The following is a 25,223-nucleotide window of genomic DNA, read 5'->3' as shown; positions in this document are numbered from 1 at the left end:
AACAAACTACAAATTGTTAAGAAACCCCTCGAGGCTTATAAGTTCTCTAGGAAGGACAACTGGAAGCCCCCACCACCGCCCCCAACACGCACTTCTTTTTCACGACCCCAAATCTTGGTGGCCCAAGAAGGCTGGGAGCTTCCTGCTTCTGCAGTCTTGGGGGCCGTCCTTCCGGCTGCAGCCAGCCTTCCTCATTTCAAGGAGCTGTGGGACTCTGATCAGATTTTTACCAGAAATCTAGACTGTCCAGCTTCTTCGCCCATGCTAGTGATTACGTTCGTTGTAAAGGATGTATAGTCATGAGGGACCCACAGCGGGGGATAACTTTTCAGGAATCTGCTTTCCCAGAGCTGCCATCAAAGGCCAGGCAGGCTCTGTCCTCATTTTCCGCAGCTCTCCTGTGTGGTTCAGGGGAATTGTGCACGAGCAAATGAAGAGAACATTTGGTTCTGAGGACTTCCAAGTTCAGATTATATTAAATAAGCTCCTTTGCAGATATTAAAAGAAAATGACAAGAAACCATGCAGAAAATAACCTACACAAAACTAATAATATTTTTTTCTCCTTTTTTTTAAGGTGAACACACACAAGAAACCAATTCACCTCATTCACTCAAAAAGGATGTAGAAAATATGGGGAAAGGTAAAGAAAAGTTGTAATTCTATAGAACTTCTCCTAGCTTTAAAAAACTGGAGATAATAGGAGGATATTTTTGTTCTACACCATATTTTAAGCTTGACAAGCAACATATGAATAATATATGGACCATTGGGTGGATATAATTGAGATTAATGCATACATATCAATCAATACATGACACTGTAATATAATACTTTAAAATAATATATTACATTGATTTATATTCATGGATTTCTGCACAAAATCTATCCTATGTCTATGCAACACTTTTTAAACTGGTAAAATATTTTGTCTTATAATAATAAATTGCCATATGTAACAGTTCTCTGGAGAGTTATTTGTAAAGATTAGTAAAATGACTCTTCTTTTTTTCTTTATTAGAAGAACTTCAGAAGGTTTTATTTGAACAAATAGATTTACGGAGACGACTAGAACAAGAATTTCAAGTGTTAAAAGGAAACACATCTTTCCCAGTATTCAGTAAGAAATCTTTTTTATTTCATTGCGTTTGTGATAATTGAAGACATTTCTATTATTAGGCTTAAGAATGTGATTCTAAGTATTAAATGATTATGCAAAGCAACAGTCTTCCTAGTCTGTCTAGATATTGATAAATTTAATTTTCTCTTATTTATGCTTTGAATCAACTCAGATAAAATGTCTTACAAGAACCTTTTGGTATATATTTATTGATATACATTTGTGTGTGTGTGTCTGTGTGTTGTGTGTATCTTAAAATATGTCTGTAAATATGTAACTAAATATCTAAATATATTTAGATATAATTTAGATTATAAATTTTAAATCATAAGAACTACTCAGGTATTTTTATTCTCTAAGGTAGGGAAAACAAAAAAAAGTAACTTTTATTCTCCGATCCTTCTGAATAACTCCTTGGTGCTTGAGATATGTATAAATATGAAAATTTAAACTTTAACAATTCAATGTACACAAATTTATTTTATTAAATCAAATTGGTATAATTTTAATAGTTTTAGATTTTCCATCCATATTTAATGTTAAAATTCCACTCTAAATTTGGGGGCAGGAGATATTATAGCCTAAAAACTATTGGTTCTACACTCAAAGGCTTGGAATTTCCAAAGACTTTATGGCAGGTGTCCAGATTTCTAAAATCTACCTGCCCTGGTCTGGGTCATATTTGGACAAATACATCAGTAAAATGTTTTTCAAGCTTTTTGGAGTTTCATTTAGTTATCTCCTCTCCAGAGAAAAGAAGCGGGAAAGCAAATAGTATGCAAACATATTTTTCTAATTACATACATTTAAAATTAATTTTCTTCTGGGACACTTTTTTAAGGATATCAGCATGCCCCCTGTTATTAATTCAGGCATCAAGAAACTCAAGTTGGCAATTCCTGTGCTAAGGCCATACCAGCATCTGGAAGGTTTTTCAGTAATTGTGATAATTTCAATAATGTCAGACCGAAGGTCTACACTTCCCAGAGCTTCCCAAATGTAATCATCAGCACAACTGAACAATATACTTGGGGAGTGCTATTGAATAGTACCAGTGTCCTGGTAACATGCCTGCCGAACTGAGTTTCACCAGAAAGCTTAGTGGGGGTCAAAATGAAGAGGTAACTGCATGATGGAAGAAAGCTCTGGCCACAGGAACAGTAGGGTCTGCCAAGTCTGTGATCTCTCCGTACCTATAAGGCGGATTTGGAGCTCATGAAGTTTCAGTCATTTTGAATTCAGAGAATGCCTGCTGGGCCTTAGGATAGGATTAAAAGAAGGAAAATGGCCAATACCTTTTTTTTTTTTTTTTTTTTTTTTGAGACAGAGTCTGCTCTGGCACTGTTGCCCCAGCTAGAACGGGGTGGCATCATCACAGCTCACAGCAACCTCAAACTCCTAGGCTAAAGCGATTTTCCTGCCTCAGCCTCCCGAGTAGCTGGGACGACAGGCGCATGCCACTATACCTGGCTAATTTTTTCTATTTTTAGCAGAGATGGGGGTCTCACTCTTGCTCAGGCTGGTCTCGAACTCCTGGTCTCAAGCAGTCCTCCTGCCTCGGCCTCCCAGAGTGCAAGGATTATAGGCATGAACCACTGCGCCAGGCCGGCCAATGGCTTTTGATAGTGTATTTAGGAGCATCGTGATATGCCTAGCTTCGAGAAAAGGAGAAACATTAAAAATATCTTTCAAACCATTGGAAAGAGGTGCTTCAAAAGGACCCAGGATTCTCTAACTTCTAAAACTGTATCTTAAGAAAAACTACACAGTTCCTTGCAGCAAGGAGCAGACATTGAATCATCTGTTTCCCCATAAGCTGCTGTTTATCTAATTGTTGAGTTTGCAAATCCCTGCTTTTAGATCCAGCAGAGTGGGTCCAAGTCCCATTGAATCCCTAATGTGCCCTCCTAACTCCCTATGAAGCCAGTGTAGCCATAATTGATCCCATTAATAAAAGCTAATTAATAATCATCTTAAGGAAGCAAGTAATTCCACGGTAATTTATATTTTCCTTATTAACTGCTCTATCGTACAACATGTTTCTGTTAAACATAAACGTTAGAATGTTACAGTGCAACTGGCCAGTTTCAGTTCAGATCTATCACTCATCATTTTGATCAAAATTATCATGCATCCTCTGTATTTGCCACATATATGAAACACTTCAATTAAACAACAACAAAAAAATTTCCTCTTTTTTATCTGTAACGTACGCCGCTGACCAAGGAAGTGGTATGTGTGTGCCCAAGTTTGAATAATGCGTGGTTTAGACACACCACAAAGAGGCAGTCAATTTCACACGAATGAAAATAGCAAATGCACATTATGTGCTTGTTAACTAAATGTGAGGGGCTGTGAGGCTAGCAGACAGATTTAGATTCACTCAGGTGAGAAGAGGAAAACTGAATTTTGTAAAGCTATTGGAAGGAAGCATAGATGAATTCTCATGAGAGTTTTGCAAAGCTTTTTACTAGAAGTTACAAAGCACTCACAGTCACAACACTTAAAATCCAGTTCACTTAGAGCACTGGGGACCCCGGCTAGGAGCTGTATCATGTGACTTTTATGAATCCAGACTCAAAAATCTACCAGACCCGAGTTCACTCTTGGGCTCTGCTATCTTGCTTGTTTGTATGATCTTGGAAACTGTAAAATGGGGCAGATGATTCCTGCCTCATAGGAGGATGAGGGGACTAAGTGAGAGGGTCCATGTGATATGGTGCGCACCTGCTGGGCACAGAATAAGTGCTCAGTAAATGTCAGCTGCAATTGTGATGGAGATTATGAAGCAAAAGGAGGGAAAAGAGGAGTGGTATGGAGCTCTAGAAAAGCATTTCTAAAATTGGTTCCAAATATTGGGCTTTTGGTTGTGGTTCTGAGGGTTAACGGGGACCACAGGAATGAATCTTGGGCATGGAGAAGCTCAGGATAAAAGATAAGAGGGAGGAGGAGAAGGAAGAAGAAGAAGAAAGAAGGAAGAGAAGAAGGGAGAAGAGGTGGAGAAAGAGGGAAGGGAAAGAGGAGGGGGAGGTAAGGGAGGAAGAAGGAGGATGGAGGAGGAGGAAGAAACAAGTCTCCATGCCTGGGGAGCAGAGTTTGGGAGGAGAAGGAGGAGGAGAAACAAGTAAGTCTGTACACTTGCTGGACAGAGGCTTCCAGAGCAGCTCCCCGTGAATACTTCCGCATGGCCGTGATGCGGAGCTCCGGGGAGGAGGCAAGGCGGGCACTGGCCATTAGAGAGCAGGCAGAGAAGCCTGGGGGATGATGAAGAGGTCTCCAGGTTTGGACTCTGACTCCCCTGCTCACTAGCTGAGTAATCTTAGGCACCATTTCAAACCTCTTTTTCAACTGTCAAACAGTAAAAAAAAAAACAAAAAAAAAAAACGATACTACTACCTACCTCCTGGGGTTGCTGAGAGGATTAAATGAGCAAAAGGTATGCAATACTTAGCATAATGACGGATGCACAGTAATCACCAGTAAATGTGAATTGTTGCTCCTCTATACTGTTTTAAAGTTTGATGCTTACCTTCCTGCAGGGACTTTATAGTAAACCAGCTAATATTAGAAACCAGAACTTGTAGAGATTTACTGAGCTGTAGTTACAGGGTGAAACAGTCAGTGAAACTTGTTTTGCCAGCAGACAGTATATGTTTAATTGACAAACCGGGTAAGATGTGAGCAGAGAGGTGGGAGGGTGTGCTACGGAAACAGGTATTTGGGAAAATGGGTGCAGAGGAGCTCCACCATTATCAAAGGCACGTGAAATGACAGTGGAATGGCTGGTCAAACACGTTCCGCAATGACGATCATGTTAGGTTGAACAGGGGTAAAGGCTTAAAGCTGAGCCCAAATGCTACCACTCCAAGCTCCCCTACTAATGACGGTCTGATCATTTTTGCAACTGTAAATTTTTGCAACTCTAAGTCATTTTTGCCACCACATTGTGTCCACCCTCCCTAGCAAATCTGTCTCTTCTTCCTCTCTTCTTCTCCCACGCCCTCTACCTTCCTTTATCATAGCATTTCTCCTGGTGCTGTAGTTTTTTGTTCATTTTACTTTCTTCCCGTGAGCCATCTGTAGAACCTCAGAGCCTAGCCCCTTGGGACTTGCCAAAGGTGGCAGTGAATGGAGAAGGGCCTCACCAGCAGGGTGCCTTGTGTCCTCACCTCCTTTCGGCACTCCAGCCTGTGGCCATCAGCCCCGTCTTCCCAGAACTCTACCTTTGGGACCAAGTCTTCCACTCAAGAAGCTGTAGTGATTCCCTGCTGCTTCTCAGGTTGTATCTAAGTGAACTCCTGACTGACTCTCTAAACCCTCCACAATTGGCCCATCCTGCCTCTCTGCCCTTATATCCACTTCTCCCCCTGCTCAGCTCCAGTTAGTTACCTGGCTGACTGCTCTGTCCCTTCGCCTTCCACCTCTGCAACTGTGTTCCTCCAGTCCGGAATGCCTCCCCGCTGCAGGGTCCTCCTCCTCATCCAGGACACAGCTCGGGTTTCACCACCTCCAAGAAGCCTTCCCCTTCTTGCAGTAGCCACCCTTTCCTAAAGTCCTACTGTGTTTATTTCTAGGGTGTTCTGTGTTGGCTCCGCCTCTGATTGTTTCACTTGTGCTACTCTCCTCTACCTTGCTGCATTATAAATAGGTTCAGGAAAGAACCACTCAGAATGTTCTTCCGTTGCTGCCTGCAGCTCCTGGCACATTGTGGGTGCATAACATACTTTCAGTAAATGGGGGATAGAGATGTTGGTGTCATATCTGAAGAGATTAAATCTGACAATGAAGGATGAGATTGGATCACTGAAGACTGTTGTATAAAGATTAGCCAGGGTTCATCAGTTGAGCCCTTTGATTTGCAGTTATGGTGACAAATTCTTGGCACCTGAGAGAACTGAGTGGCAAGGCCAGTTATTGCAGGGAAGGTCTAAGGAATGGGGGTTTATGAAAAAGTTTAGATTTCATATAAAATGTCATCATTTTAGATTCTTATAAAGAATTACTCTTCCAAATTACTGTTAAGATTTCTTCTTATTAAAAATAAACTACATCTCATCTACCTGAATATGGTTGTCTCCAGCTTTCATCTGTGGCTGTTACTGTATTCATTTGATGTTCAGTGGCTTCCTTCTTTCCTTCCTTCCTTCCTTCCTTCCTTCCTTCCTTCCTTCCATCCTTCTCTTCTTCCTTTTTCTTTTTGTAGCATCCTCTGGAAGAAGAGAGAGGGGAGAATTCCAAAAGACCATACAGATCAAAAGTCTCGATAGTTGTTTGAAAACAGTGATAACAAAATTAAGACAATGTAAACAAACTGAGCCCCAAAGCCTATCACTTGCTTAGTAGGATCTCCCAGATGAACCAGATGTGCCATTTGGGTTTTCTTCTTATTTATGGTCCAGGAATGTAGGCTGGATACTTTTTATTGCTATTTGGGAAACCGTTTGGATTTCCGAGCTGTCTTGTGTTTGCAGTGCCCAGCCCTTGCCACTGTGCTGGCTGGCATATTGCACTTCATTGCTTTTTTTGCTACTTCCTTTTATACTATTGTCTTCCAAAAGTAATTGGATTGTAAGTGATTCTCATTAGAGAAATTGACTTAATGATTTTTTTCATCTCCAATTAAAGTATGTCTTCATCAGCTTTTAGAATATGGCAAAAATTTTGAGTTTTTGATTGCCAACTAGCAATCTTTATATCTCAAAAGTTATATATGTGCTTGACATAGAAAATTTTAAATATACAGAAATAAAAAGGGAAGAAAACAAAAGTCACTCATAATCTTGCTACCTAGAGATAACCAATGTTAACATTTTGGAGTTGCATGCATATTAAATCCTTCATTTAAAGCAAAATGAAATGTTTTAAATACACACCATTTTTACCTGCCTTTTCTTTTAGTTAAAATGTGCCTCTTTTCACTGCTACATAGGAATCTATGAATATACTGTTGGACATTAAGGTTTGTCCAAGTTTCACACAATGGCATCCTGTAACTAAATGTTTGCACAGAAACATTGTGTTAATTTATACTCTCATCCTCTCCCCATATTTCTTTTGATGTGTTCATTTTCTTATTGATTTGTATGAACTTTTTACATACTAAAATATTAATTCTTTGACATGTTGTAAATGTTCTTTGGTTTGTATCAGTTACCTTTAAATGTTGGCTATGGTGTTTTGTGTTTGAGGTGTTTCATTTGTTTGTAATTTATCCTCATACTGAACTTTTAAATTTTTGTCTAATCAAATCTATCAATTTTTTTTTTTTTTTGGTTTTTGCCTTTGATGCCCTTCCCCACTTGAATCTTATAAAAATATTCACTGCTTTTTCTAATACATTAATGGCTTCATTTTTTTTTCATTTTAACTTAGGGAATTATATTAAGTGTACCATCATAGAATAATGAGCATGAATTAAGTGAAGACTAGTTTTCATCTTTCCACTGTGAATTGCCCTTAGCTATTTCCCCCTCCAAAATCAGAATTTTCTGGGATCCCAGGCAGGTGCTCCAGCCAGGGCAGCTTCAGGCAGCCCCGTCATTTCTAGATCACCTCAGTTTACCACTTGGCTCAGAGGCATATTGGATTCCTAGAGGGACAGAGGAAACTGTCGAGGCTCAAAGGAAAGTTTGTTCCCTCACAGAGGGAGCCGTGTTTGGGATGCGCTCTGGTGTCTGGAAACACTGATCTTCTTGCAGGCATTCGGGCCAGGGTGCAGGACCAATAGTATTGGAACGAGCAATTTGTGGAGGGTGGTTTCCCTGTGGCCCTGTGCCCAGCCTGTGGGCTTTGACCCCCTTCCAGAGCATCCCGAGGTGGGAGCTGGGTGTCAGCTCCTCACACAGTGCCCCACCCCTAATTGTTATCAGCGCAAATTGAACTTGCCCACCCCCCTTTCCCCAGCACAGGAAAGACAGATGGGTGCTTGGAACCCAACCAAATCAGTTTTCCTTGTCATCAAATCTTAAAATGCTAGAGCAAGGAAGGACCCTAAAGACAACATCATGCCACACCCTTGTTTCTTTAAATGAAGGTCTGAGGCCCTCGAGTGGGGTAGTTCCTGTCCGTGGCAGAATCCAGACCTGCCAGTGGATACTTCTGTGCTATTTTCATTCCTCATTCATTATCTAGCCCCTTCTGTGTGTCAAGAACTGTGGCGGGCCTTGGAAATGTAAAAAGTGTCTAAAACTTACCTTCCTGTCCTCTAAGAACTCACTGTTTAGCTGAAAGACAGATGTATAACAACTAATCATAGTATGTATTAGGGATGCATTAATAGAGGTATGGACAGGGTGCTGGAGGAGGAGTACAAAAGAAGGGTGACTAATTCTAGCAGGAGGAACAGAAGAATTGGAGAGGACTTTCTAGAGGAGGTAACGTTTGAACTGGAACATTAAAGAAAAGGGAGGTGTTTGCGACAAGGGCAAGACCACAGCAGGGACAAAGGCACAGAAGCAGGAAGTACAATGTATATTTGAGAACTGGAGAGTGGTTCCAGGAGTCGTGGGGTGCAGGGGATTTCCTCTGTGCCCTCTACTGCAGCAAACTGAGTCACTTGCAGTTCCCCTCTTCTCCTTCCACGTCTTTGTGTGGAATGCTGTCCTCCACACGTCTGTGCAAGCAGGTCCTCCCCCTTAACTCCTGAGTGGATGAGGTCTCCCTCAATCCTTGCATTGCCACACACTTCACTCTATTCCATCAAATTCAGCGGTAAAAGTAGGGATCCGGTCTTTTTAAAAAATAAATTATGATATATGCTCGAGGTTGGAGAAGGAATTCAAATAATATAGAAAGAAGTAAAAAAAAATAAAAAGAACAAAGTATTTTAATCTCTAAGCACCCAGGGTGTCATGAGCAGTAAAGGATTTATTATCTTGAAAGCGATGGGAAGCCATCGGAGATTTTTAAGCAGGGCAATGAATGGGATTTGGAGAGGAAGGGACTAGAGGCCAGGTGGTCAGTCAGAAAACTATTCGGGGAAGAGGTGTCTACATTAGGGAGGTAACAATGGCAAAGAGAAGAGAGGATGGAGGTTGAACATATAGGATTTACACCCCAGTTCCCTGTAGAGGTGAAAGGAACAAGAGAGGAAAAGATAATGATCAAGTTTCTGGTTTCCCCAAGATGCTACCCTATCAACAACAAATTCAGTATGTAATCATGCTAATTTCTCCTTCAAGGTGGAAAAAGCCAAACGTAACCAAGTCTACACTCTTAAAAAGATCACACAAAGAAGATGCAGTATTATGCTATACATTTGGAAGTCTTTTTTTTTCTTAAATGCAATAAAATTGATCAATAGGTAGGCTAGCAAAAAGATTTTGCGTAACAGTATGTCTTAAAGTTCCTCCCTTCTCAGAGTGGGGTGAGGTCTGTAGGCAGGCACTGGGCCAAAGGAGGACCGTAAAATAAAGCTGGTCCAGGGTGACAGAGTTTGCTGGTTGGGAGACTCGGGCCAGAGTACATTTATCGCTGTCTTAGGAGTGAAATGAGTGGCAGCAAAGACAGGCAGGCATATTTCACGGGCCCATGTCTTCCTCACCCAGAAAGCATTACATGCATGAGGGCAGCATTTCCTACCATCAGCTCTGTCTGAGGTCCACCCCTCGCTCATGCTGGACTTCTGAAAACAGTGGAAGCTCTCAATACCTGTGACTTGCACAAGTGTGCAAACATTAGAGAACACGATTGCACTGAATGTTTCTGCCTAATTATTATATACAAGGAATTAGAGTAGATGGAGTATGAGATACTGTGAAATGTAAGACATACACTTTACTCTCTCGCAATTTACTGTCTATTCTGATTAAATTATAGAATGTTGAAAACATCTCTTCAAACAACCATATTATTTACTTAAAAAAAAAGACTTAAGTGGCGGGGAGCTGTCTATGGGACTGTCCAAAATATTTTTACTAGATATACTAAAAGTAGGTTTTGCACTTTAAGTAATCTCTTTCTCTATTTCTCTCTCCTACCAGATAATTTTCAGGATCAGATGAAAAGGGAACTAGCCTACCGAGAAGAAATGGTACAACAGTTACAAATTGTAAGATGCATTCCTATTTAAAAATGAACACAACTTGGTTGTTTTTTTTTTCACACCACCCAATATGTATGAAACTGTTCGTGTTTTTGTTGTGAAATCCTTTGGTCCACTTACCTCTCAGCTGGTTTAGATGCTAATTACCAAGAGATTTACTTAGACACAGGGTAAACAGATGTGTCAGTATGTTTCCTCTAAATGTAACTACCTACCATGTGTTAATAGACAGATGTGTAAATTCTCTCTGTGGACGAGCTGGAGGTACCTGCGTTTGCTTGCACTGTGCAAACTTCTGAACACAGTGCTGGAATGTGCTAGGAGCTCAGTGAAGGGCAATTGTCTTCCATCCTCCCCTCCTTTCACTACTGAGACCTGAACCAGGCCCTCCACTGTCAAAAGAACTTAGTATCGACACAATTAATCAGTTAAATTCACTTGAAGGATGATGAAAAGAAACAAATTATTTCCAACTGAAGTGTATTATCCTGTACAAATCATTTCCAAAAGTAGACACTGATTACAGTCTACTTATATGGAAAAAACAGGCAGATGTCTGAAACTACATGTAGTGGTTTTGTTTTGTTTTGGGGTTTTGTTTGTTTGTTTTCTGAATTCCTTGCCCTTTGTCCCCAAGTAGATACATCTAGTACTAGGGCTTTTAAAGCAGTTTCCCAACCTTCTTCATTTCTGTGAGTACAATGGGGACACTTATTTCTGTTCAATATTTTCAAGATATTTTAATCACCTCGACACAGACATACGCTGATCCTTAGTGATATTCCCGGCATGATTGTTGTACTTTTGGTTGCTCGACATGTTTGCACTGATCCGTGTTATTCTTCAGCCTTTAAGCATGTATCTATGCTATATGCCTGTCTTGTCTAGAGAGCCAGGGATCTAGTTCTCTGTCAGGATTATTTAAGAAAGATGGTTATTAATGTTTCCTTTCTGCATCGGAGAAATCGTGCCAGTGTTAATGAATATTCCTGAGAGTAATTTTTAAAGCAATCTTGTATCTCATGATGTTTTCCCCCATTCTGGGGGCTGTGTTAAAACTGCTGCTTCTGACTCTAATACTCCTGCTGTGGTTTTCCGTGGTCTAAAGTGCTCATTAAGAACTCTCAGTTCTGAAAACCACTGCATAAGATGCCGCTTAAACAGGATCTTCCTTCTTGTGTTGGTTTTGTTTGTGTGCTAGTTTTGTTTGCACCTAAATTCGCTGGAGAGCAGAGGATTTTCTTCATCGATTGGCAACAAATCCCCCGCAGAGGCTCAAAAAATGTATCTACTATTCTTAGCTTTTGATTCCTAGATAATAAAAGCTATAATTACTTGCTGTGAATATACTTACTGCTTTCTTTGTTCAAAGGAAGAATTTAAAGAAAAGATTGGAGGCAGGGGAATATGCAGTTTCAAGACCTTACTTATTTTACACAGGGCATCATTTTCAGATTCTTAAAACAAACAAAAAAATGTCACACGTGCAACAAAAAAATTGTGATTTCAGGGTGACAGTGAGTATAGCAAAATGGACATTAGGAAAGGAAACTAAGTATTTATTTCAGCACCTATTTAAGGCCAGTGATGTAACCTTAATGTCTTAATTTTCCTTGACATTTGGTTTCCTTAGTAAAAGAGGAAATGATATTGCATCCATGTAATAAGCAGGTAGTATTGATAGAAGAAAAAATGTCTCATGTCTTTTGAGATATTTGGTATGTGGAAGATACAAATTGGTATTACTAAACCTTTTTATTATACTGTATTGCAAAATATTTTATCATCATGTATTCATCTATCTAGACAAGTGTTATTAATTCACATTCCTCTAGGTAGTAAACTATTCCTGGTAGCAAATTAAATAGTTTGGGAGAAGATAGAATTTTTTTCCCCAGCCCTGTAGTTATCATGTAATTCCTGAAACCCACAAAGGTACATCCAGGCTAACAACATAAAAATTGGTGAAATAGACATGATTTGTCCCTCCTGTACCTTCTCCTTCTTTTGTGTCCCCTACCATAAGATGCCCAGGATTTTTATGCTGCCTCTAGTACCTAGCATGTGTCTTGCATCACACAGCTATCAGTAAACGTTTGTTGAATGAATTGCCACCCATGATACCCCCTGACCCAACTGCGATACCCTCATATAGCAGTCCTCTTAATTCTTTTCCAAATTTCCCTGGCTTGGTACAGATTTCCTCAATTTTTTTTTATGCTAAACAACTACAATTACTAAAGGAAAGAAAACTAGTGAATTATGGGGAGCTTCTATGTTCCCGCTCTATCTACAACTAATAGACATGAGATTTAAGGTCTGTAAACGAGATTAGGATCCATCCTGTATAGTTCATTAAGTGTCACTTCCTCAAAAAAAGGAAACTGTTGTGAAGTTTAGCCTAGTGCCCTGGTACGAGTAACATAAGGGGGAAGTGATTAATAAACATGAAATGCACATGCAAGCCATAAAATGTGAGTAATCAGTTTAATGGCATGGCTCTTCTCAAAGTAGTACCTGTAATAGTGGAACTATTTAAGGCCTGGTGGCTAGAGATATTTTTGTGCAGGAAGGAGCTGGGTTTGCATTATACGATCTGCTTTGGAATTGAGGCAGCAGACGCAATGTTACTTGAACAGAAATTTACCTAACCCTATTCAGTTTGATGTATTTACCAAACCACCTGGGGGGAAGATGTCTTTAGAAAATTCTGTCTAAAGATTATCAAGAAGTTGCAAGGTATCACAATTATTGGCTTTCTCAATATTTCAGTTGAGTAATCTCATTCATCAGTAAATATGGTTACATGCTTTGCTTCTTGCGAACAGAACAATTTACTCAAAATTATATTTAAAGTTTATAGAGCATATATTACAGAATAGGCATTTTTTTTTCTTTAGATGAAATAAAAACCCACTCTATCTTGCAATCATGGAGGATTCAAATATATTAAAGCCATCATATTTTGTAATGATTCCCATAGACCCACAATGCATTTATCCTGTGTTGTTAAAAAGTGTTCCTATTCAAAAGACTTATATCAAAAGTATCTTGGGTATCATTGCTGTAGAAAGAAAACTTATGAATTTCTTTGGCTCCTCCATTTTTAGATTCTCTACTGACTATAATTTCTGCACCATTGCTTTTTTCCCCCATTTGTTAAATGCAAAGTTGTGATGACTATAGAGTCAAATTATTGACTCTTTGTGCCTTTATAAATGAATGTGCATTTATCTCAATGTAAGATTTAAAGCATGTGAAGAATTAGTTTATTTAACATTTATACATGGCCAGAGCTTACTTTTTTAAAAAATAGCTTAAAATTTGAGTTTTATAGTACTTAACACTTTGTATTAAAGTGCCCATCCCTGCGCTGGGTTTTCAAATGCTTAAAGCATTTTCATTACTAAGCCAGATTTATTATGCAAAACAAAGAAATTTGGTACAACTATGGACCAAATACAAAAGTTTTAAAATTTGGCAAGTTCATGAAAATATGTGTTTGGTATAATAAAGGGTAAAGGATTTCTTATTCACGAATGAATTGTGATTCTAGGAGAACTTTGTTCAAAATTTCAAACAAAATTTATCATCCCTTAGGATTAAGAAGCTAAAGATATTTTGCTCAGTAAATAACCTTTTAAATTTTCCCTAGGACTGGAACATAATAATTTGCAACATGAGCAGAAACTATTATGATGCCTCGATAACCTTTTGTGTGTGTGTAGCTAATTTGGCAATACTTTTTTTAAGCAAGTGCATTTGTGTATAAGCTACTACTATAGGTTTGTTGAAGACATGCTTTCATTTTTTAGTCATAGTTGTTGAAGGGCTTCGTGAAGCTACAACAGAGAGCGCGTGACAAATGGCTACACCCAGGTTCACATCCTTGGAACTTGCCAGATCGCTACCTACCAGGAGGCACAGTGATTGAGAAAATGTGCTAGTCTTGAGGTGCCCTCTGCTGTTTAAAGAGAATGTTGCAGTCACACGCAGCTAGAGGGAACCGGTCTAAGTTCTTCATTAAAAGCCTCAGTTAAAATAATGTTCAATCAATAGATTAAGTACTAAGGTTTCGTTCACTGTGGACTTGTAAAACAACGGTTTACAACTTGCTGACGGTGGGAGCGCGATGCATCTTCACAGAGAAAGGAATGAGAGGACTTTATTGTTGCTCTTTGGCAAGGACATGGCTCTTCAGTGAGATGGTCTTTTCTTGGAGGTTCTCCAGTATTCATTAGGACGGGAACTTGCCCAGATTCCTGCTGTCTAAACCGAGGGAGTTTTTAAAAATACGATTTACGTCTTTTTTTAAAAAAAGTAGTTATTAATAGAATAGTTACAGTTTTGCACTACATTTTTAGAAATAGATCTTTGGGCCACTAGAGGATTTTGGTTCTGTGGCATCAGGGGACTAGATGCAAGTCTGAACTTCTCTGGAAGCTGACTTTAGATTCTCTAGCAGTAGACAGACTTTGACTACTGTGCATCTTTTTCCAATTATTGATCTACTCATGTGCATGTTGATAATGCAGTCAGTTGTTCCTTAGTTGTATAGCTTTCTTCTTCTCATCTTTCTTTCCTTTTGATGTGATGACTTATCTAAATGTGTGTGACTAACTCTCTGTTGGCACAAACTAGAAAATTACATTTTTTTTGGTAAGATCCCAATACATTTGATCTAATAGAGCCAACTGGGTAATTTCGATGTTACATAATACCTCAATATTTTTTTTGTCCATGCTAATCTTGGTGATTTCCAAGTTGGTCAAAATGAAAAGAAAGCTTTTGTAAGTCCTATTGTAGGAGATGTTCATGGAATAACTAGCTTAAATGGAGCCTCTAGAATCCTGAGCTTCCAGGTTGGGGAATATTTGCTGAGGTGTCTATAAGTCCAATATTGCATTTTATGGACTTGAAGCATATGAATTGTAAGAGGTACCATCACTTTATGAATTGTAAGGAAAAAAGATCCCAACTGTAATTCTAAGATACTATCAATTATAGTAAATCTGATTTCAGAAATGTTAAAATGTGAGGGGGGGGAAGTGAATCTTGGAGTCAATGAAATAATGTAGTTTCCATGAACAACTGGACCACATGCTAATATAATCTTGATTTATCATTCATGGTTTAGGACTTAGGATTTAAAATACGTAATTCTTAGCTCATAAATTTTTGCTTTTTTGTCTCTGTTATTTGGCTTTTACTTCATGTTGTTTTAATGACATAAACATAAAAGTCAACATCTGAGTGGGGATAATTCTTTACACCAATTTTAAGTTCCAGTTTGGAGCTTTGGGAATCGCCTGTGTTTATTTGGAAATGTCACTTTTTTTTTTCCTTGAGTTCTTTTTTTTCTTTTCCTTCTCAGCTTCCTACCTTAATGAAATGCTATATTGTTTTTTTTCTGAAAACAGAAAGAAAAAGACATTTTGACTTGGCTCTGAAATTCCCTCGTTCAGGCAGCTTTCTTTGGGTTAGGATGAGTAGTTTACTTGCTTTGGTGAGACAGCCCGTGATGATGTTAATTTATCTTTCATAGTGCTAGCACAGAACAGACACTCACTAAATCTTTGTGGCAACTAATCTTAATGTTGAGAACTCTTTCTAAGTGTGAGAGTGTTACAAACACATTTTATCAGTAACTCTTCATGCCCAAAAGTTTACATCATTTCTTGTTATCTTAAATAATAGGATTCCATTCGAGGCTCTTTTATATCATGCATCTAAAGATAGAGGTGATCTATGTGCTTTGGCACATTGCAGAATACACCATAATGGAAAACCAAGATTCAAGGGTGTCTCTGTTAATAGCAGGTGTAGCATAACCGAGAGTGAAAAGAAAAGGTAATTAGAGTAGGTCCCTATGTAACTGTCCTTGTCATAGTTGCCTATCTGATCTCAGCCCACATCCTAAAATATGAGATTAGTCCACTGAACTTTTTATGTTGCAAATGAATCATTAATTTCATTATTGTGATCAATGCCCTGATCACATATGTACCTATCAGATATGTTTATGTTGTAGTTGTGTATCAAAATAGTGAGATGGTTATTTTAATCTTCTTCCTTTTTTTCCATTAAAAAGGCTGTTTAATTCAACTGACTAGTTATTATGATAAAATCATCCAGCTCATCTTAGTCACTAGCATTATTGTGGATTCATAGCTCCTTCCCATTAATAGGGATTCATATGTGTAGACCTATGGAAAATGAGAACAAAACATACAATATGCTGGGAATGTGTATAACATTATTCAGAAACATTGCTAATTCAATGAAAGTAATTTTATTTCCCTCATTGCTTTTACTTAACAGCCATATTTCATATTAATTACATTCTAGAGGAATGAATATTTATTTCTTTAAGTGTAAAATAGATTCAATCTTTAGAGTCCTAAGGTTAGCCTTGTATTGATGAAGGTAAGGTAGGTAACACAATGATAGGGTACCTTCCCTGGGGCTAGTGGAGAGGCATAGCTAAATAATACATGTAGTCCAATTTCAACCATTTCAGTTTTCTAATTAAAAGTAGCACACCAAATGTAATAATAGGCTTTTATTCAAAACCCTGGTATTCAAACGCACCTTTCAGATTTATCTGGGTGGAATTCTCAAGGTCTTATTTTCCATTCAGTGCAGTTATGTCGGATGCTTCGTATTAGTTATTGGGAATTTACCCAGAGTAATAGTTTGTGTTTACTTAGTCTTATTTGTGATTTATAATGATAGCTTATTTTAAAAAGAAATCACTCTAATACAATGAAAAATTACATTGAACTAGTTGGTAATCACATTCTTGTTTTGTGACCTTGGACATACATTGTAACATCATAACTCAGTTTTTATACCTAAATAAAAAATAATACCATAATATTAAATGTAAATTTAAGAAACCTTTTAAAGATGAACTATCACATACTCACGTCAGGAACTAGTTAAAGCAGCTGATCACCTGTTCTGTCCTCAATGTACTTTCTAACATGCCTTCAGAGTGCTGTACCCCAGAAGTCCCATACTGCTGAGCAGATGGAGACCTCTCTTTCTTAGGGAGGATCTATTGGCATTCAAATTGTTAGGCATGATGAAGGGTCTCCATTACACATCTGTCTCCAAATTTAGCTTACCTGGATGCTTTTGCTTGTTTTTATCTTATAGATCCCCTATGCAGCAAGCTTGATCAGGAAAGAAAAGCTTGGCGCCCATCTCAGCAAAAGCTAAAAGGTGAGATCTCCAGAGGAAAGAGACTTTCGTAACTCTCTGTATTGTTAGTGCTTGGACGTATTACTTTTTGATGTGTTTGAAATAGCCCAAGGGATTGGTCAAATTGCATCCTGCGTTTGAGTTAATATTACCAATGAACTTCCTTATGTCTGGGGATGAGACTTCCTAAATGAACTTCCGAGTGCTTCTTATAAATACCATGGAAAATTCCTAAAACTAAGGAAATTCTCTATTCCGTATGCAGAAAGTGATCTTCATTCTGCTTTAAGATCTTCTGCTCTTTATGGTTCTATCTGACACCCCGATTACTGCCTCTCTAAAGGAAACTGAAGTGTCAGAGGTCATCCTCATGGGGTCTCATTTTCTCTTTCTCTCCTTTGCTTCCAAAAAGTCTTCCCGAAATCTGACTTTCAGTAAACCACCGTAGATCATGATATGAACAACTGGAGACAATACAGACCTTTGAGACCTTCTGCTCTAGGAATAGTAATTCATTCTTTCCCTAAACCAATAATAGTTTCTCTACAGCTGAAACCAAGTTCAAGGTCACGTCCCTGGCAACCATTTAAAAGACAATTTTTCTATATTCTTAAGGAAAAGCACACAGTGAAAATCCAATGTCTACAATCACAACATACCTAAACATTTCAAAGGCAACTTTTTGATTCTATGGAAGAAGACATATGTAATTATTAGAATTGTGGGAATGCAAAAACCAGGACATTGTTGTTTCTGTAACAATATGGTGGGGATGACCTAACAATTGGAATTGCTAAATCAGGAAAAAACTCAGATTCCAGAGATAGCATTTGTTAGTGCTCATGGCCAGCTAGGACTGTGGTTGTGTGTCAGTTGATCCATTCCCATCAGAATGATTCTTCCCACTCCTTTCCTTTGGAACACATTTTCAACTTAATAGAATTTATTGGCAAAAAGAATTCCCTACCATGCAGGCTCATGGTTCTTTTTTCTTCCTTCATGCCTCTCCTCTGTGTATCACAAGTCTCCTCTACCATAGGCAGATGACAATCCTACTTTTTGCCATCATCTTTATTAGTGGTAATCTTCAGTATTTGTCTCAAATAATGATGATTATGTCAAGTTTCATCAGGCATTCAAAACCCTTCCCCAAATAGTCTCTCATTCATATGCTTTCCCTTAATTTTACACGTGGGGAACTAAGGCATAGAAATAAGAGATGTGACATATTGTGTCCACATTGCAAAGCTAAGAAAAGATTCTAGGACACCCAACTTTAGATCCAGTGCCCGCTTTTCCTAATGAATGGACTTCTTGTTCTCGGAGAGCAGATGATTCTGCAACAGGGATGCTCAGATAGTAAGTCATACTGTTCCCATCCCCATGGAGTTATACACAGATTTGCCTGTGAGTATGGCTCTGTTCTATATATTAAAGTATTTTTATTAAGTCTGAAGCTGACTTTGGGTGATTTCTTTATCATTATAGTAGACTGGATTTGCACCGGCAATGTGAAATGAAAATTTTACAATATTCAGATTCAGTAAATCTTAACTCAGGATATCAAGGTAATCAAGGCAGGAATTAATTCCAAATTAATTCTGATAATCTCCATATGTGTAATATGAAAATGTCAAACTAGTTCTCTTTCAAATCAAAGAGAAAATATTAGGATGTGTTTTTAAAATAACCTTTTTATTGAAATACAACACAAATTCAGCAATGTCTATAAATCATAAAGTCATACAAATCATGAAGTTTACAGATCAAAACTCTGTGAACTTTCACAAGATGAGCTGACTTAGTTTTGCAGCACCTGATAACAGCCTCGTGATCCTGTCCAGTTTCTCCCACCCCCAAGCCCCAACAAAGGTTAATTTTGCCTGTTTTTGAGCTTTGTGTCAGTGACGTATAGAATGTTCTCTTGTGTCTGGCTTGTTTTTCTGAGCGTTTGTGAGATTCTTCCATTAGAATGTGGTTTGATTTATACTTAGGAACTTCAGTGAACTCTCTTTTTACCCCTTCCCCTTCCTCACTCCATCTTCCCTGCTTATTAGACATAAGCCCATCTTGCACCTACAAAATGAAAACCCACTGCCCAGAACCCACCCTTTGGAAAGTGACATAGCGTAGAGCTAGGTGGAAAGAAAAAAGATTGATTTTTGTTTAGTAACTAATGCTTCCTCCATGCTGATTTTGTTTCCATCCTTGCAGACAACAGGGATTTCTCTAAGTAGACCCTGGTGCTTTCGGAAGATTAGTGGTTACTTAAATGCTTAGCTAAATCAGCCAAGCAGAGAATCACGACCATATTGTTAGAGGCAGTCTCTGATTCTCAACATGCCAGTCCTGTAAGGAGATACCCCAAGAGAGATTACAAAATAAAAATCATTACACCAAGGGAGAGAGACAAATTCTGTCTTGCAGAGTGACCACAGGTTTCCAAATTAGGGATTGATGCATTAATGTCTTATGCAAGAGTGACCCTTAAGGTACCGTGCTGTGTTCTTGCCACCCAGTGGATTCCAATACGACTATTAAGAGGAGGAAGCTTTTCAAAACCACAGGCAATCCACTTAATAAGCCGAGCAAGGACTGCCACATATCACTGCTCTACAAATCTTTTTTATCCTACATTAGAACATAAGAAATGCCATGTTGAATCACAATAAAGGTTCACCCAGGCCAAGATACTGACTTCCATTAGAAGAGCCAAATTGTTGTTCTAAATAATATTAATCTCAAAATTTAGGCATATACACTGAATACTCTTAACTTTCCCTTGATAACTCCTTAAAGATCCATGACCCATGGATTTACCTAAACCTTTCTTCAGCTGAAGCGTAGTCTCCTTTGGGGCAATGAGTTCCATTTGTTTGCCTACCAGCTATGTAAAGTGCATTTTATTTATCCTCAAACTCCCTCTAAAACAAGCTCTGTTAGACATTGTACTGCTCTGCATATTTGCTTCATCATGAGCTTGTGAGTACAATGGAAAAGATTTTAAATATATTTCAAAATGTTATGTGTATTATCCTTTCATCTTGGCCCATCTTTAACACCAGAATTATTCCTGATGGCCCTCCTTACCTCTAGTTATTTCTGTGACCCAGTTCCTGCACAGACACCCAGTGTAATCTGTGTGAAATCTGTACCCCAAATAAAAATGGTATGATGTTAATGCCAATTTAATTATTACTTTACATTCATTTTCTTTCAAGCACCTTTAAACATTTTACGAAGATCGTTCGTGTTAACTGGTTGAAACACCCATATCTTTCACAGAGAAGAATTAAATCATTTTACATAAGTAGGAAGTGAATCATGGGAAATGGCTCTCGCATAGTCATACAGAAACCCATCGACCAAGCTGGGAAGGATAATAACTATCATTTATTGAACCCTAACTATGCCAGATGGTGGACTAAATTCTTTGCTGCATTATCCTTGCAACTCTGTATGGTGGATCCCAGTGTTATCCCCCATCACATACTTGAGAACATTGAGGCTCGGGGAGGTCACTTAGCCATCAAGTGACAGAGCCAGGTTTCAATCCAGGCCTATTTGACCCTAAAGCCACTTCCTTGCATTCCTTGGATCCTTCGGTTGATGGTGAGAGAGACTAAATCTGACACTACTTCCTGATGTTATCTTGAGTATCGTCATTTAATCTCTTTGAGTCTCACTCTTACCTATAAAATGTGGGCAACTGAACCCAATCAAAGTCTCTACCAGCTCTAAAATTTTGGCTGTCACTTTTGCATGCCAGTCTTCTGCCATATCTTCTCTCCTTTCCCACAAAGGGGCTGCTTTTATTAAAGCCAGCTCAAGACCACATGTAACACCGAAGGGCAGGACCCGCCTTCTTTTGTCTGATGTCTACATTTTCTTCATCGCTAACTGCTACCTTGCATCCTTCTGGAGAGTCTGAAAATATGATTTTTTCCTTTGTTAACAATATCTCCTTCTTTGGTAAACTCTCATAATTTGTACATCACTTCTGGAATAATTGCTATAAAAGTAATAATGAGAAAAAAGTCTTAAAAGGATGTTGAGGGATTGTAATTGAACTCTCTCTGTGTCTTCTTTCATATAGGTCAAAGATAAAGCAGGGGAATAGTATATCCATTTCTCTCATCTTGAGTCAGGCATAGAGGTTCTTTCAAGAATCTCCACTGAGAATAGCCGTGTGCCCCCCCATTCTATTAATAAGCACTTCATGTAGATTATCTTAATCTTCCGAACAACCCAGATAACTTCAGATAAGTACTGCTACTTTCACCACCTTGCAGCTGAGAAAGTTGAAGTGCAGAAAGCTGAGTAAGTTGGCTGTAGTCTCACTGTTAGAAAGTGGCAGGTCCTCTGGCTCTGCAGCCCATACGGGAATCATGGCCTAATTCATGTCTTCTATTATCAGCTATAAATATGCAGTTAATGACCAATCTGGTTGTTTCATTGATTTTGAATCACAAAACCTCCCCTCTTACTTCTAAAGTTGCCCTGACACCCCAAGACAAGAAAAATATTAAAATGTAACTTGGACCATTCAACCAAAGCCAGTGGAACACAAGAGTGTGAAATTCTGTCTTCCCCTTTCACTGCAGGTTGCCTTCACGTTCGCCCAACAACAAACCTGAGTTTCGAGAACCTGGCTAAATAGCTTTACTGTAAAGAAGGCACAGCAAACCAGCCCACTCTGATTTCATAGTTTTAGTTTGGCTCAATGTCATCAGAGATGTATAATCTAAGACAGCAGACAAACATCTGTAAAAAGGAAGACGCTTTCATACTCACTTTTTAAGAAATTTTATTCAAACTGTCCAAAAAATGTCTTCTCTTAATGGTATACGGAATGACTTTAAATGTTTTTAAATTACCCAGTGCTATGATGCTCAGCTTGTCATCCTGTGCTTTTATCTTATCCCAGGTGCACAGAACTACTTACTCTTGTTCTCTTGTAAGATACAGCCTGCCACTGAGCACTTCTGACCTGCATAAAGACTACAAACTGAAAGGGCTTGGGAATCAGGTTCGGGAGAACCTAAGGACAAGTGACCTCAAAACAGCATGGACAACCATGTAAAATAGACTGTAGCAGCCATCCATTAGTGGGGGGAGGGGGGAGCCAACCAGAGCCGTCAATGCTTGTCGCATCTTTTGGTGGAACCAAAGTTTGAGTCTTTGTGTTTTTAAAGGACGACTGAACCCAGAGTGTGGGAAGTGCTGTTAGCCAACCAGGGTGGGAAACCCATGGAAGGTCCCAAGTGGTCTCAGTGCTGCACACATGGAGAGGGTAGCTCTACAAGACTGTCTTTTGCTTTCAAAGAAGTGATTCTTGGTGGAAAGAAAACACAAGACCTGTCCTAGGTGTGGGGATTGCATTTCGACAGATGGGAAGGCACCAGCCGAACAGATCTGCTTTTCACAGCAAACTGAACAGACTTCCACGTGGCCCCTTCCTCTCTGGTCCTTTGCCTGCTGTATGAATGAAGATTGTATTCCTCTGGAAATATTTTACAGTTTAATATTGAGTGTAATTAAGAATATAATCATGTTATCAAAAATGGTATTTAACTCTGTTGTAGTTTCTTTAACATTCATGTGGATAAAAAAAAAGTCTATAATAAAAAAAAACTATGAAGTAATAGTTGTGTTCATGTAGTTAAATGCACATTTGCTTGGGGGTGACTCAGATAAATTAATACTTTTTAGAATTATTTTGGCATAAACATATTTGAATAAATTATTTTTGAAAACAGAATTCCTTCAAAGATGATTATTAAGGGCTAGACTAGCCTTGGGCCTTTGTCAGCATCTGGAGACCTGCACATCCTGCTAGGATCTTTGTATAGGTAAAGGAACCTTCTAAATTCCTGCTAGGTCTTCCAACAGCGTTGGTGATGGAGTTGATATTGTGCCTTCCTCCTTACTGTGGTGTGAAATCCAAGCCCCAAATTCTGCCTGTCAGATGAGAGAGATGGAAGGGCCAAAATGGTGGTGTCTTTGCAGTCAAGAGTTCTAAGGTAATGCCAGGCTGCACAGAAGTCCACTGTGGATGACCTCCTCACCTGAGGTTGCCAGAGATGGTCCTGACTGAAGGAGCATCTTCCCATTGGTATCTCTCGACAGATTGCAAAAGAGTTTTAAAATGCATCACCATGATATTTCATACTCCGCCCCCCAGCTTTATTATCATGAACTATCCAAAAAACTTCACAATTTACTCTTGAGATAAATGTTCTTCTCTTGGCTGCCACATTAAGAAACCAGAAAAGAGATACTCATTTGTCATTTTCTTCCTTCCCAATGAGGGATGAGAAGCTTTGTCAGTGAAGGGATACAGACCCACTCCTGGAGTCTGAGGACAGGTTCCCAGCGACCACTAGCGGAAACTATTATAATAGGAAGGTGCTGTGACAAAGGATGTTCTCTTTGAGCTATTCTTCCAAGAAAGGCCTGAGTCTGGGCATGGGACTCACATAGGCCCATGGCACAAGTTTCCAAAACTGGCAGCCATGCTTAGGAGGGTAATCTGAGCAGTCAAGTTGGAGAACCATTTTCTCCCATGTAAGCATTGAATATGCATAAAGATGGAAGCCCAGCATCCTTCGCTTTGTACTTTAAGCCAATGATATCAGAAGTGACAGAAAATTATCTAAGAGGTCACAAACCTGGCTTCATGACCAGCCACCAGTAGAGAGCAGAAGTCATTTTCTGTAGAACCCAATGCAAACTCTGGGACCAGACAGGTTCTCAGAGCAAGAGCATCAGCTCAGCTCAGGAGTTCAGAGAAAGAGGTAACTAGCAGATTTGCAAAGGAAGTTGAAGTCTTAGTCCTGCAGCTGCATGGACTGGCAGGGTAAATCAGCCTGAAAATCATTTCTTTTCTTTCCAATTGCAGCATTAAATATCTCAGAGTTAACAGTGCTCAAATATCAGCAAATTATTCTGTAGCAAAAGTGAAATTAGAACCAGATAACTTGACAAGTGTGTCTGCAGAACCCTGGAGTTATTAACTGTGGCACAGTTCTGAATTGAGTTAATGGCGAAGTTCGGTGTGGAAGACCTTTGACCTGTGTTGCTGAGAATGCTAAAACTGCATTGGTGCCTCCCATTCTCCGTCTAAATTCCAGGGTCCAGAGAAGCCCAGCTGTACATTTCTGAGTGCTAAAGGACTCCTGTTGACCTTATTCTCATGGCCTTAGAGTCTCCTCATTTCTCGAGGTATTTTATCAGACCGAGTCGCTATTCCCTACAAGCACTGGAGCCTAACAATCCTCCAAGCAACCATAAAGTTACATGCCGAAAACCAAAAGCTTCAAAGAAAAGTCAAGGAAATCTGACATATGATATGGAAACATGTCATTTACCCCATATGTTTTCTCATTAAGCATAGTGAACAACTCTTTCCTATTCTAGTAATATCTGATGCTTTTAAGTTAGAACAAAAAGAATTTCTTCCTAAAAGTGGATGTGATTGGGTTATCTGAGCTGGCTTGTGGAAGCAGACAGGACATCCATCTAAAGTGCTGCACGGGGCTAAAAATAAAGCCACTCTTCGGAAGGACATGTAAAAATTCTCGGCTCCACAAAATGACAGCAGAAAAATGCCATGCTCTTTTCTCTGACTATTTTGTCATGTCAAAATCCCAAGGTCAATCCACATACTAGCTAATGAAGAAGACAGGTAGTGCAAATAAAATTCTCTATTTTAATTCCAAACTAAATTATAAGATCAGAAAGGGCTATAGCCAATCAAAGCAAAAATCCCGGCTCAACCAATAAAGCATTTCCTATTGGGGCAGACCAGACATTTCAGACTGATGCTTTCGATCCTCAGAATGCCTGAGTAATT

General features: G+C 39.0%; 1 protein-coding gene across 1 annotated transcript in view; it reads left to right on the top strand.

Annotated features, from left to right (window-relative positions):
- The window catches only part of SKOR2 (SKI family transcriptional corepressor 2), a 41,868-nt gene extending 18,855 nt beyond the window's left edge, over positions 1-23,013 (top strand). Inside the window, exons 5-9 of the mRNA XM_045527502.1 lie at positions 577-642; positions 1,021-1,119; positions 10,101-10,168; positions 17,324-17,389; positions 22,296-23,013. Coding sequence (XP_045383458.1) covers positions 577-642; positions 1,021-1,119; positions 10,101-10,168; positions 17,324-17,386 — 296 coding nt within the window. The 3' untranslated portion in view covers positions 17,387-17,389; positions 22,296-23,013. The remainder of the gene's footprint in view (positions 1-576; positions 643-1,020; positions 1,120-10,100; positions 10,169-17,323; positions 17,390-22,295) is intronic.
- Positions 23,014-25,223: the final 2,210 nt, after the last annotated feature.

Source organism: Lemur catta, chromosome 16, assembly GCF_020740605.2.
Source record: "Lemur catta isolate mLemCat1 chromosome 16, mLemCat1.pri, whole genome shotgun sequence".
Classification (NCBI taxonomy): Eukaryota; Metazoa; Chordata; class Mammalia; order Primates; family Lemuridae; genus Lemur; species Lemur catta.
Note: the sequence above shows the minus strand (reverse complement) of the source record. Positions and strands in the feature narration are given on the sequence as shown.